The sequence below is a fragment of the Muscardinus avellanarius genome (genome assembly GCF_963383645.1).
Source record: "Muscardinus avellanarius genome assembly, chromosome: 3".
NCBI classification, from domain to species: domain Eukaryota; kingdom Metazoa; phylum Chordata; class Mammalia; order Rodentia; family Gliridae; genus Muscardinus; species Muscardinus avellanarius.
The window spans coordinates 128286439-128300292 of NC_137788.1; the positions used below are offsets into that span (position 1 = coordinate 128286439).

Genomic DNA, 13854 nt, shown 5'->3' on the forward strand with positions numbered 1-13854 from the left:
GTTCTAGGAACAAAGAGTTCTCAGATTGGGTCACCTACCCATGGGTAAATGGGACTTGTATAGATTGTACTTTTGTTGTTGGTGTGTATTAATTGTTTCTCCTTAGCATCTAGATAACTTTTGGGGGGCCTGGGGGTGGAACCCAGGTGCAGTTAGCCTCTTAGCTGCACCTCTTGCCCTATTTTGTATTCTTTACTTTGAAACAGGGTCCCACTAAGTTGCAGAGGGCCTCACTAAGTAGTTGAGGCTCCCCACGAACCATGATCTTCCGGTCTCAGCCTCCTGAATGCTAGGATTACAAGCGTGCGCCACCACGCCCAATGCATCTAGATAACTTCTAGATGAAAGGTTCTTGCTTTCATTATTTCTCTGCACAGAACAGAAATGGCATAATTCTCTTTCATCTCTTTTTAATGCAAGGAAAAAAGAAAAATGGTAAATATTATAAATTAAATGGCCTTGAATTTAAGTTGTAATTATAGCCTCGTGTACACCTGGGTTCGAAGCAGTGCTTAACACAGATTGTTGCTGGTTGTTTGTTTTGCAGGTTTTGGGAGAGTCAATGGCAGGGATTTCACAAAATGCCAAGACTGGGGACCTCGCGGCCTTTGGAGTGTGTGTGCGTATTGCATCCAAGGCTCTCTATGCACTGACGGAGGCTGCGGCCCAGGTAAGAGGCGGTCCTCCTGCAGGTCTCCCAGGCATATGGTAGATAATGGAGTGGACACCTCACAGTAGGAAGCCTGGAGGAATTCCAGCTCATTGTCCAGGCCCCACTGTAGAAGCCATGGGAGCAGTGGTGGCTGGCAGGGCACTCATGGAGCTTCAGCTGGGCATCAGGAGCAGAGCAGCTGAGGGTCAGGCTGGGGAGGGTATCGACGTATGCTGAACATCATGGACCCAGCACACAGCATCAGATTCCAGTTCTTTTGTTTTAGGTCATTGTTCAAGATAAGTCGTTCTTGTAGGAAAAATATAAGCACCAACTAATTTAAAATCTCTAAGGCTTTAGAATTACAAAAATGTTACTCATGCTCTTTTTAGGATCCAAGGGAGAAAATCTAGATGCTCTCGTGCAGAGACATGATACAGACTGTGCCTTGCCCTTCTGTGGCTGGTCCTGCATTTCCAAAAAGCTATTGGACTTATGTGACAGAAGAGTCTGAGGTGTTGGCATTTACCTTGAACTTAAAGGAGTTTACTGAACCAAAGAAAAATGTCCCTAGGACGGGAGATGAAATTCTCCATTCCCATCCTTCCCCTCAAGCCTCAGGGGAAATGAATCAAGGTCAACTCTTTGCTCATGAGGTCATTTTCTCACTGTTGGTTATTTTACTACCACGCCCAAAGAGAAGACCTTTTGGAGCCTCTTGGGAACCAAATTCTGTCATTTTCATTATTGTTTCCTGGTCCGTCTTATTCTTCTTAATTACCAAGTTAAGGTTTTCCTTCTGTTGGGAACACCCCAACAGTGAGCAGTCCTTAGGGAAGGCAGGCTCTAGGTTTGGCTACCCAGCAGCTCCAGGTCTTCTGTCTGCACCCTCTCTTTCCTGCCTCTCTCATCTAGAGCTAGGTGGCCAGGTTTCCTCATGATCATACAGTGGCTTCCAGGACCACCAGTGCCACATCCGTCCTTATACACCCCCCACCAAAAGCTTCTTTAAATCTCGCTCTTAAGAGGAAAGAGGCTTGGCTCCCTGCAGCCAGCCCCTGCTGGCATGTGGCTCTGGCATAGGCCTGGCCACCACTGCACCCTCCCTGGGGATGGGGTGGGCAGCTGCTGACCACTCTGCACGAGGCAGCACCTGAATGATGGTGCAGGCTGCTGTGGATCATCGCCTCCCGCAGGCTGACATAAAATGGAGCCTGAGCGCTGGCTTTCTCCTCTCTCCAGGCTGCATACATGGTCGGCATCGCAGACCCCAACAGCCATACAGGCCACCAGGGCCTGGTGGACCCCATCCAGTTTGCCAGGGCCAACCAGGCAATCCAGATGGCGTGTCAGAACCTGGTGGACCCTGGCAGCAGCCCATCACAGGTAACCCCCGGGGAGGATGGGGTGTGTTGGTCCTTGGGCTCCTCTTGGTGGGTCGTGGGAGACTGGAAGAGATCAGTAAAGAGTCCCGTTCTTTGAGATCTTCCCGTCCAGCTCAGTTGCAGCACTGTTGATAATGATCATGGAAGATGTCTGAAAATATGGTCAAAGTGGAAATTTGCAGGTGCTCAGAAATAGAGAAAGCAGTAGGAGGGAAGGAACCCCCATGATAGTCCTGAGGAATCTCAGTTCCACAGCTGGCCGAGGGCCTGCTGGGTGCTCAGTACCAAGGGGTCAACACGAGAGAGACCTGCTCTTCCACCCCCTTGCTTCTTAGTCTCTTGGGCAAAGTTTAGAAAATGCAGAGATTGGGGTATGATGCCAATACCAGGAGGCACAGAGAAAGGTGTGAAGGATTCTCTGAGGGGCTGTTCACAAGTTACCCCAAAGATAGTGGCAAAGAGCCCAGCCTTAGACTTAGGATCAGACTCCATAGCACGAAAAGGAGCCGGGGAGACATTGGAGGAATAGGCAGTATGTATAACATTCTCTGGCACTTCTACTCCAGTGCCATGGGGTCCTGGTCACTTGTTAAAGTGGTTTATGCTAAAAGGAAGGAGAGGCACATTCAGGTTAGCAGAGGCAGCCTTGGAGGGGCACACCGCTTGCATCCCGGGACTGGCATCCTTCAGGTAGGAGGAGGTCCCAGGCAAAGATGCAGCAGGTGGCCACCTGGACTGAAGCAGCCTGCAAGGGCCTGTCAGGGCCCTGCAGGGTTCAGGAGAACTAGGGAGGCGCAGCTGGGGACGGAGCCCGCAGAAGTTCCCAGCCAGTCCCCTGCACCGGGTACCTGCAGCCCCTGCAGGATGAGGCGGGAGCAGCTGTACATCGTCATCGTGTGCGTTTTACTCATCTGTGATGGTGACAGGTGGCTCTTAACCACTCGAAATGTTGCTGGTGCAAATCATGACAGGCCGTAAATACACAGCGCACACTTGCTAAGAGCAAAAGAGCAGAACAGCGCGATAGGATTTGCGCATTGGTTACATGATGAAATATTTTGGATCTATCACATTAAATAAAGCGTATCATTTAATTTCTTCTATTTCTCTACTTATTTTAATGGGAGTACTAGGAATTTTAAAATTACATGTGTGTGGGCCTTGGCCAAGAGCCTGGACCCTGGACCTCCAGCCTGGTGTTCCAAGGACTAGCTAGACATGTCCCTCCAAGACAGGCTGAGGCCCAGCCCACCACCCCGCGGCCCCAGCACCTCCTTCCCTTTTCTATTTCCATTCTCTCTTGCCTAATGTTTCTGGCTCTCTCCTTTCTTGGGGAGCTTGGGGGGCAGCGGAGCCAGACACATGTATTGCCCAGGCTCTGAACACGTGAGCTGAAGAAGGCTCCCTGCACCCAGGCATGGACGCCGCAGCCTCGCTCTGTGCTTTGCAGGTGCTGTCAGCTGCCACAATTGTGGCCAAGCACACCTCGGCCTTGTGCAATGCCTGCCGCATCGCCTCGTCCAAGACGGCCAATCCTGTGCCCAGGAGGCACTTCGTCCAGTCGGCCAAGGAGGTTGCCAACAGCACCGCCAACCTGGTGAAAACCATCAAGGTAGGGCGCTGTGCCTCGGGCCTGACCGGTCCCTGTGAGACCTGTCGCAGAGCGGAGGGAGGAGTAGGCTCAGACCTAAGCCTAGCAAGGTTCATCTCCAACTGTCTCCAGGCGGGAGTCCCTTGCTCATGGAGACCCTCAACCTTAGTCTCAAGGAACCTTCCAGATGGTGGGGAGGGGCCTTCCTGAATTCTGTCCCTGAGGAGCTTAGGGACAGAAACAGGTAGGAGGGTGTGTCATGGGCCTCTCCTCGCCACGAGCATGGGTAGCTAACACTCTGTGCGAACATGGGTTGGGGGTTCTGAGTGGGCTGGCAGAGGCCCTGCCATTCTGGCTGTGTACATCTGGACCAAGAGAGGATATGGAGGAAAAAAGAAGTAAGAAATGGTTTAAAAAAAAAAAGTTAAAAAAATACCACATTACTCTCTTGTATTATATCTATTCTGATATAGCTGTTTCAGTTTTTAAGCACTCCATCTCCTGTGTAAGTAGAGCTTGCTGTGCTCCTAACAAGCTCATCTGGGTTGAGGTGCTAGGGCCGATGGGGTAAGGTACAGGGTTATCTTGCAAGCCGGGAACTGGAATGGGCAGGCTATAGTCTTTTGTAGTGAGTGGAAAAACCACATAGTGAGCTCAGAGTTGGGACAGGAGGGCAGGAGCCGGCTGGCCTTGTTGGGGTGGGGGTGGCAAGTGTCTGGACACAGAGCGCAGGCAGAAAGCCCAGGCTGCAAAGGAGCATCACCATGGAAGGCAGGTCCATGCCAGCCTGGCCTTGCTCGAGGAAAGCCCTGGGCGTGCCACCCCCCTCACTAGAGGGCTTTGTCAGTGAGAGACTCTTCTCAGTTTCCTCCAAAGGCCGGAACTCGATGTCTCATCCCCCCCCACACACACACACATACACACTGCAAACAGTCTGTCTAATCCCGTGGACAAGTCAGTCAGGGCTGCACCAAGCAGAGGTCAAAGGAGAGAGCGGCCCGCCCAGGACAGTGGAAGCTGGCTGGGCAAGCAGAGGCAGTTATTCCAGTCAGCACTTTCTTAGCCGTTTCAACAAAGTCTTAAAAAAAAAAAAAAAAAAAAAAAAAAAAAAAAGCCTGCCTGTTTGAAGACAATAATAAACTAGGCTGAAAATGAATAAATAAGTTCAGGCCGGTGCCCATGTACCCCATGCTCCCGGGGCCTGTCGCTTCCAGTGCCGCCATAGTTCACAGTATCCACGAAACATTTTTAAATGTTTATTTTGTGTTTTGTATCTATTAGTCATGCAGTCCACACCACCAGACTGTGCTTGCCAGCCACATTTTGCAGCTCTGATACTGATGCACAGAGAGGCTAAGTAACTTTGTCAAGGTGACCCAGCCAGTAATGATGGGTAAGAATTCAAAACCAGGCTCCAGAGAGAGGCCCTGCCTTCAGCCCTGGAATGTGCAGCCGGTTCTTTGGGATGGAGAGGGGAACTGATCCCTCTAGCTGGGGAAGAAAGGCCTCACTCTGTTTGTGGTACTCGTGTGGAAATTGGGGGAAGATGGGGATGGAAAAAGTATAGTTGGAAGTAGTGACATCATTGTTGGCTGCTGCAGGGTTAAGTCCCTTCAGGTGAAATCACTCATTTGCTGATCATTAAAAACCATTTTGACAAGAGGATTGCAGGTTCGAGGCCAGCCTCTGCAACTTTATGAGGCCCTTGGGAACTTAGACTTTGTTTCAAAATAGAAAATAAAACAGGACAAGGGTATAACTCAGAGGCAGAATGCCGCTGGGTTCAATCCCATGTGCCACAAAAAATAAAAAATCCCAGTGCAGTGGTGCATACCTGTAATCTCAATACTTGGAAGGCCAGGATAGGAGGATCGGAGGTTCAAGGCATGCAGTGACTTAGAGAAACCCTCAACAAGACTTAGTTTCAAAATTAAAAACAAAATAAAAGTGTTCGTGGTGTATGTAGCTCAGTGGTAGAATGGTTCAATCCCTAGTACCAAAAAGCAAACAAACAAAAGTACATTTAGGTAGACCAAGGGAGGGGCCGGGGAGAAGGAATGCGTCACAATCTTGGAGCCCTTTCTGCCCCCTTCCTGCTTTCAAAGCCTGATCTGTTCATATAAAACAGCTCTGTGGAGATTTCTTCTTCTCAGATTCTTTCCTCTTTGCACTTTCCCACAGCAAATGAGTTCCTGTGATGGCCCCAAAGAGGGGCCTCTGCAGAGACTTCCGAGGAAGAGTGTAGGTGATTGTGACATGAATATAAAGCCTGTCTGCCCCAGCACCCTGGGAACCTCTCCCAAGCAGTGAGAGAGAGAGGAACAGAAATGAGTGCACTGCCCCTCCACTGCTCGAACTGTGCCTGTTTTTTTCACTTCCCACCATGTGGCAAGGTTTGCTGGCAGTGAGACACTTTGGTTTTGATTTACTGATGGGACAGTGGTAAAGGTCATTTCATGGGAGCTCTGTATAATATGTCCTACATAGATTTCCTCCTTGAAGGAGGGGGGAAGAATCCTGTCACACAGAAGCGCAAATGAATATTTAATTACCTATATACTTAAGACAGCTGCCCTCCTTGCTGTGATTTTCTTTTTTATTTCTTTTTTTTTCTTTTTTTTTTTTTTTTAGTGTTATGCTTGTTAGCGCTGTTTTCTTCCTTTAATCATGAGGATGTGCTGGAGCATAAGTTCCAGCTGCCACACCTTAGATTCAAGAAGAAAAGGGGAGGGGCGCCGGCAGGAAAAGCACCAGAAACAGAATATGTGCATCCAGGGATTTTACATCTCTGCTGATCACTTTCTTTAAAATCCCAAAGCGCTTCTCAGCAAGAATACATTTTGGCATCCACACTAAACGCTGAGCGAGTTAGAAGGCTGCCCACCTAACCATGGCTGCCGTCTCTGTGGCCACACACACCTTGCTACCTCTGTTTACAGTGCTCATTACCTAGCCTGGAATCAGATGTGTGGAATGGAATGTATTTTACAAGTGCAGTCACTCGGGTTTGGGTGCCAAGTAGAAATTATGCAACACTGGCTTTTGTTTTTTTGAGAAGTTGAAGTTTGGCCTTACCCCTCGCTGCGGGGCTTGAGCTCAGACCTCTCCCATCAGGCATTTCCACTGTGCGCCACAGACGCCTGATGCAGCTTTCTTTAATCAAGCTTGACTTGCTGTAAGTATGTTTTCTTGGTCATCTTATGTTTGGATCGGTCTGGTAGGAGCCTTCAGGAGAAAAAAGGACAGACTTCTGGGGCTTCTCACTCCTTCTTTTTGCTGACTCTGTGTAAGGAGTGAAGGGAACTGGAGCCCTGGGTCATGGTGTGAGGAACGCCAGTAAGTAGCAGGATGACCTTGGCAAGTCATGGCATTTCTCAGGCTTTCTTGTTTTAGAAAATCATGGGTTTGGTAATAAATAATTTTTAAGGACCTTTCTTATCCCCAAAGTCCATGAGTTTTTTATGTCTGTGCATGCAGAGAGATGCTTTCCCCCCACGCGTGTGAGATTTGCTGAGAACACTCAGCAGCTGGCCAGGCACCGGGATGCCCTGTCCTGGTGGGCCTGGACCTGAGGCCAGGTGAATTCATCCTCGTGCCACTGTGGCCGGTGTAGTTGACCTTCTGTGGTGTGGATGCCTGTGGAGAAACGCAAGTACCTGCTTTACACTTCACCACTGGGCAGATTGGAGTTCTCAGTTTACGTGGATGGCTCAGCCATGCTCAGTGGAAGCAGAATTTGAAAGAAAATACTATCTGTGCAGACCATCCTTTCTGATGTCAAATGCCTCCTTTGGAGGAAATAACTTTGGTAGCTTGGCCTTCTAATCCAGGTTACACAATGCCGTGTCTCATGAATCACACTAGGCTACATGCGAGGTGATTTTAAGGAGCTATGTTTAACAAAAAAAAGAAGAAACTTACTTCATCCTGTTGGTGCATTTATGAAAACCACAGCGTTAGTGAGCCTTGGGTAGTCATCTTTCCAGTTTGAAACGATATCAGGTGCTTTGATTCCCTGTAGACTGAAGGCTGTGGGAATCTGGAAGGCAGGGGAGAGGTGAGGAGCGGGACGGAGGAGCAGCACCGGGAGGCTCAGCATCTCCTGGCAACCTTCAAGCCCTTGTCATCCCAGATGGGGTGATCAGCTGATCTGGGGCCTGAGTTCCCGGGATCCCAGAGTCTGCTCTGGCTGCCTTCTTGCTTCATTAATTTGCCCTCCTGGGCAAGGCTCCTGCCAGGTGGCACCCACCCTGTCTTCCATCGTATTCCCAAATCGCCCTAATGCTTAGCATAACCAAACCTCAAGGAGTCAGTGACATTACTCTTGCAACAAGACCAGTATGCTAAGACTAGGTCACCGGTGTTGGCCACGCACAGTAACAGTTCTGAGGTGCAGAAGTGGCGGTTAGAGAGGAGGCGAGCTGTGGAGGAAGAGCAAGTAGGCTCTTGGGGCTTTCACGGCGTAGAAGAGGGGTCGAAGAAGGAAGGCAGCATGGGCCTAACAAGCAAGCTAGAGAGGGGAGGCAGAAGCCTAGCCTAGCGCGCCAGGCGCCATATCAGCAGAATATGGTGAGTTAATCAGGCCCCTGGGAATCCTCTGAAAATATTAGCATTGCGGATATATAATTATTGTTCCAAGCTGCCCAGGCTTGGTTGGAATGTAGTTGTTATTCAGCAGTAGCCTTCAAACAGACCATGCCTGCCTCCTCTTGCCTTGAAAAACAGAATGCTCCCCTCCCAGACCCAGTTTGTTGCATAATGCCAGTGCCCCTGGGGTTTTGTCCACTGATTGTCTAAATGGGCTTTTATGCATTGCTCATAAGAATCAAGTTAAAAGTTGAATCAGTCATTTAACAAGGGATGTTGCATTGTTTTGCAGACACTACTGCCGTCTCACATAGAGCCCTGTACTAGGAAGCAGGCATGCTATCACTGGGTTCTTGAGGAAATAGAGTTCCCAGGGCTGGGGAGCCTGGAATCCAAGTGCTCCCCCTTGTGAGGCAGCCTGGCATGGATCACAGGCCCCATCCCTGGATTCTCACCCATCCTGGCCATCACCTGGCAACCATCACTCAATGTCATCATGTTACCTGCTGAGAACTTAATAATAATAATTTATTTTAAATGAAACACAAGATTCATAGAGAAAAAATTATCTCCTGTAAACTCATGACTTTCCTCAAGCTAAGCACCCTGGGTAACAAGAGGCAGATGAAGAAACAGAGCATTATCCTCAGAATCCCCTCATGGTCCTTTCAGTCCTGCCTGCTCCAGAGCAACCTGATGTCCAACACCCTCATTAGTTTCACCTGTAGAGCAGTTGTCCTTTTGTATGTGGCCTCTTTTATTAAATATGTATTATGTTAGTGAGGCTTGTTCATGTGGTTGCGGGTAGTTCTAATCTCTTCCCGCCACTGAGTCCATTGTGTCCATTGCAAGAAGGTGGTTATGCCAGCCCCCCCCCCTCCATCATGCAGGGGCATCCGGGTAAAACTTGGAAGCATTTAAGGTGTCACATGGTGTAAAGTCTCTTTGTCATTCAGGAAGGAATAGACTTAATGTGCATGGAAATGGAGGGGAGGAGCCAAGAATTCTATTCACAAAATGGTTTTGTGGCCAGGTTTGGCACTGCAGGAGTCCGGGTCTGCCTCCTGGGAGCGGGAGTTGACTGATTTAAGGGCAGCTGTCCTGAGCAGTGCATTCAGCCTTTTCCTTAGAATTGCTAGTGGGGTCCTCTGTTTCATGGCAGGGATCTGTCCGGTCAGTTCTTTGCTGTTCGTGAATTCACATCAGTAATACTCTCATGGAGCCATCTTCCTTCCGTGGGAGGTGACTGCTGTGACTTCGGGGTGATGGGTGCTTCTCAGTAGGATGGAATCCTTTGTCTCCCTTCAGGCCCTGGATGGTGATTTCTCTGAGGACAACCGCAATAAGTGCCGCATCGCCACTGTGCCCTTGATCGAAGCCGTGGAGAACCTGACGGCCTTTGCATCCAACCCTGAGTTTGTCAGTGTCCCCGCCCAGATCAGCTCTGAGGTAGAGGAGCCTTTGCAGAAGGGTAATACAAGGTTGCTGGCTAAGTTGGGGTGAATGACCGTGAGGAATTAAACCTCCGAAACCTCTCGTAGCGTGTAGAGTACTGCTACTGTCAATGATGTTGCACAGAGTTATGAAACTCAATGATTATACATCTTTTGGGAGGTGATATCTTTACATGGTAAGAACAATCAGCTCTGCCTTGGTTTGAGATGATTCTTTCTCCGTTGTGTGATATTCGAAACTCCTACTTAAGGAGGTAACAGGAACCCAGGTCCCCTCTCCAGACCTTGTGTAAGTCCGTTTCTAAGGGAGGAGGTGGTGACTTGAGAACGGCTAAAGCTTTCCAGGTTCAGCTTATTCACTCAGGGCTGCGAGCTCTACCCTTGACCCCTCTGCTGTCTGGCCGCAGGGCTCCCAGGCACAGGAACCGATCTTGGTCTCAGCCAAGACCATGCTGGAGAGCTCATCATACCTCATCCGCACGGCGCGCTCTCTGGCCATCAACCCCAAAGACCCGCCCACCTGGTCTATGCTGGCTGAACACTCCCACACCGTGTCTGACTCCATTAAGAGTCTCATCACATCCATCAGGTCAGTTCATCCGTCAGGTCAGTCACCCACGATTGCTTCCCGTGGCGGAGCGGGGTGGGACCTAGAGGGAAATGCTATTGGTGCTGTGTGCATGTGTGTTTCTATTACACTAAACCTCAATATTATGTGTGGTTACAATGCCCTGATAAAAGTATATTTTAATTAAAAAAAGAGTCTCATCATGTCTATCAGGTCAGTTTTCCACCCAGCTATTGCCTCCAGCTTACATCCGAAGAGCACAGGAGAGTGATAAGCCAGCAAGCTTTTTACTTAATGATAATAATATTGTCCATCATTATCATCACCTTTTTCTTTATCTCTTTGGGACCAGTGATTGTGCTGGCCATAAGAATTCCAAATGTAAGAATTTACTGTACATCAGATAGTATTCTAAAATTTACCTATGTTACCTTATTCGACCATTACAACATTATAAGGTAAATACTGCCATGTTTTCATTTTACTTATAAAAAAAATTCAGGCAGAGGATTCGCATGACATTCCCAAGATCACGCTGGACTCTAGTCCTAGCCCTTCTAACCAGGGTACCATGTTGTCTGTACCTAGGCACATAGGCAGAGAGCACTATAATTTACTTAGCAAAATTTGGGGTTCTTACTAGTTTGACAATATAAATAATATTTTGTGGCACACTGTAATTTGGGCATCTTGGACTTTCTTGGTGATGGTAGGAGCCTAACAAGAATGTCTCCTGTGTAGATGAAGCATTTCTGAAGTTGACCAAAGTTAATATTCCAGAGCATGGAATGTATTTTTTTTTCCTTAGTTATATTTTGTTTCCCAGATATTTTTTTTAGTATTGGGGATTGAACTCTGGGACATTCTACCTCTGAACCACATCCCTCCAGCCCTATTTTTTATTCTTTATTTTGAAACAAGGTCTCAACTAAGTTTTGGAGGGCCTCACTTATGTAGCTAAAGGCTGGCCAAGGACCTGTGAGCTCCCTGTCTCAGCCTCCCAAGTACTGGGATTACAGGTGTGCACCACTATGCCCAGCCTCCAGTTGTTTTTGAAGTTCAAAACCACAATTAGCTTTTTCTTAATGCCTTGCAAAGACAAGTCTACTAAAGATTAGTTTGGGGGGAGGGTGGTACTGGGGGTGGAACCCAGGGGCTTTTCTACCTCGGGACTATACTTCCCAGACCTATTTTATATTTTATTTGGAAACAGGGTCTCACTAAGTTGCTGAGAGCCTCACTACGTAGCTGAGGCTGCCTTCAAACCTCTTGTCGATCCTCCTGTCTCCGCCTCCCAAGCGCGGGGATTACAAGCGTGCGCCACCACGCCCGGCAAGTCTGCTAAATATTTTAACTTCTACTGCAGAGCCATAAGTTTGTGACTTATATGCAACATAGAGAGCGTAGTGTGTTTCCATATAATAGCCCTGACTTACTTTTTTTTTTTTTTTTTTAATGGAAGGTCCTAGGTTGAGGTCCGTGAATGGAGAATCCAAGTCTAAATCGTGTCTTTTGCATTTGTCTGGCATCAGCCCCAAATGGAAGAAAATGGAAGATAATGCTATATTCTTTCCACCAGAAATAAGTGTAGTTACTTCAAAGGTTAAATTAAGAAATATCCAAGCTGTACAGTACAGCACTTTGGTTTTGGTTTTGGGTTTTTTTTGTTTGTTTGTTTGTGGTTTTTTTTTTTTTTTTTTTTTTTTTTTTTTTTTTTTTTTTTTTTTTGGTGGTACTGAGGTTCCTGTAAGCCCTTCTACCTCCGGGCTACACTCCCAGACCTATTTTTGTACTTTTTTTTTTTTCTTTTGTAAATAGGGTCTCTTAAGCCAGCGCACGCGGCTGGCTTTGAACCTGTACAATCCTCCTGTCTCTGCCTCCCAAACGTGGGGATTACAAGCGTGCGCCACCACGACCGGCTGCAGTACAGCACTTTTAAGCAAGAGTCAGAGGTTCACTTTTTAGTTAAGGTGATCAAGTGGGAAGGGAACAGAGGCTCCTGGACACCAGTGCTGGAGCAGGTTCTAGGACCTGAGGCCTGTGGACTGTGCGCTTGATCTGCACTGTCTCTTCCAGGGACAAGGCCCCCGGGCAGAGGGAATGTGACCACTCCATCGACGGCATCAACAGGTGCATCCGGGACATTGAGCAGGCCTCCTTGGCGGCTGTCAGCCAGAGCTTGGCCACGAGGGATGACATCTCTGTGGAGGTAAGTCAGGGCCCGTTGGCCAGCTCAGACGCTCTGCCACTGGCTCACTAACAGTGAGCTTTGGCCCCTTGCTCTAGACAGCGGGCCCACACAGGCTTTGCTCATTTTTATTAATAGAGCTGTCTGTTTCACTCCAGCTTCAGAAACTCATACCCATTTCCAGGAAAAGGAAAGTGGAATAACCACTCACATTCAGTGCGGAGTGCAAGAGTTATTGTTCTTAACCTGTTATTAAAGTATTATATATGTACGGAAAATGCACATTAAGTGTGCAGCTTGAAGAGTATCGCTAGCTGAACACACCCTTTAAGCAGCCCCCAGATGAAGAAGCAGAGACAGCCATCGCCTCTGAGCCCCTCGGGGCCCATCCTTTCATCGGCTTACAAGGCGTATCCCGTGTCTCTGTTTGTCCTCAGGGAGAAGATCTCCCCCTCCAACCACCTACGATCTCTAGTTATACCATATGCAATTTAACAAACCACTACAACAAAATCACATTGCTAGAATATTCTAGCATTCTTGACAATAATCACATTGTAAATGTGAAGCAATTAGCCAAATAAAACCTTCAGACTCTAGAAGTTTTTCTCTGCCAGCCCCACTCTGTAGCACTGTTTTGTTTTCCAGTTCACATGTTAGGCTTACCCTCTCACAGAGTGAACTCTGGTTGAAGCCCTCCAGCCCACGTGCACCATTGTTCCATGGGACAATAGCAAAGGACACAGTCTCGTTTCTTATTAGCAGGACATTGTCACGCAGTCAGGCCTCACCTAGTGCCAGGCCATGGCGTGCAGACCTAAAACAGCCAATGTTGTGGTCAGTTAATCCTGAATCTAGGCATTGAAACTCCCATGAAGACTCCTACAGAGGGATCACTTCGCTTCTGCTCCAGGTTAATCATTTCCAGCCTTGAGTTTCTTTCCTCTTCTCTTTACAGCCTGAGTTTAGTTCTTTGGGGCAGAGAGTCTAAAGCTCTCCAACCTGAGAGGAAATGTTTTCCGCACTCCCAGGCACACCTCCAGTGCCACGGGCTCAGAGCCGGGCCCGGCTCACACACATCCTGCCTGGCATTTTCTGAGTGCACCGTTGGGGAAGTAGACCTGTTTTCAAAGAGCTGATCTTTCTTACGTCACCCTTTTCAGGTTCTGAGAACACAGCGACCTGGATGTTCCCTCAGACCCCAATTAACTGCCTCCATCTGAACAAAGTTGGCTTTCCTTCTTGGAAAGCCACAGCGACTCCATATTCCCAGTAACTGTGCTGAAAAACCTACAGTAAAGACACCACTAGCATACATCGCCCGGGCTGTGGGATGAGAAGCCAAGACACACATTGCTCCAGCTTGCTCTCTCTTCTCATAGAAGGAACAACGGGGCTTCAGTAGGGTGGGGGCCACAGCTCAGTGGCA

General features: G+C 48.3%; 1 protein-coding gene across 4 annotated transcripts in view; it reads left to right on the plus strand.

The window, feature by feature from the left end:
• TLN2 (talin 2) overlaps positions 1–13854 on the plus strand; it is a gene marked incomplete at its 5' end in the record, with an annotated part of 195398 nt that overhangs the window by 109749 nt on the left and 71795 nt on the right. For all 4 annotated transcript variants that reach the window (XM_080692222.1, XM_080692223.1, XM_080692224.1 and 1 more), the window contains 6 exons: positions 548–670; positions 1895–2038; positions 3488–3649; positions 9524–9664; positions 10077–10258; positions 12314–12446. In XM_080692222.1, coding sequence (XP_080548348.1) covers positions 548–670; positions 1895–2038; positions 3488–3649; positions 9524–9664; positions 10077–10258; positions 12314–12446 — 885 coding nt within the window. The remainder of the gene's footprint in view (positions 1–547; positions 671–1894; positions 2039–3487; positions 3650–9523; positions 9665–10076; positions 10259–12313; positions 12447–13854) is intronic.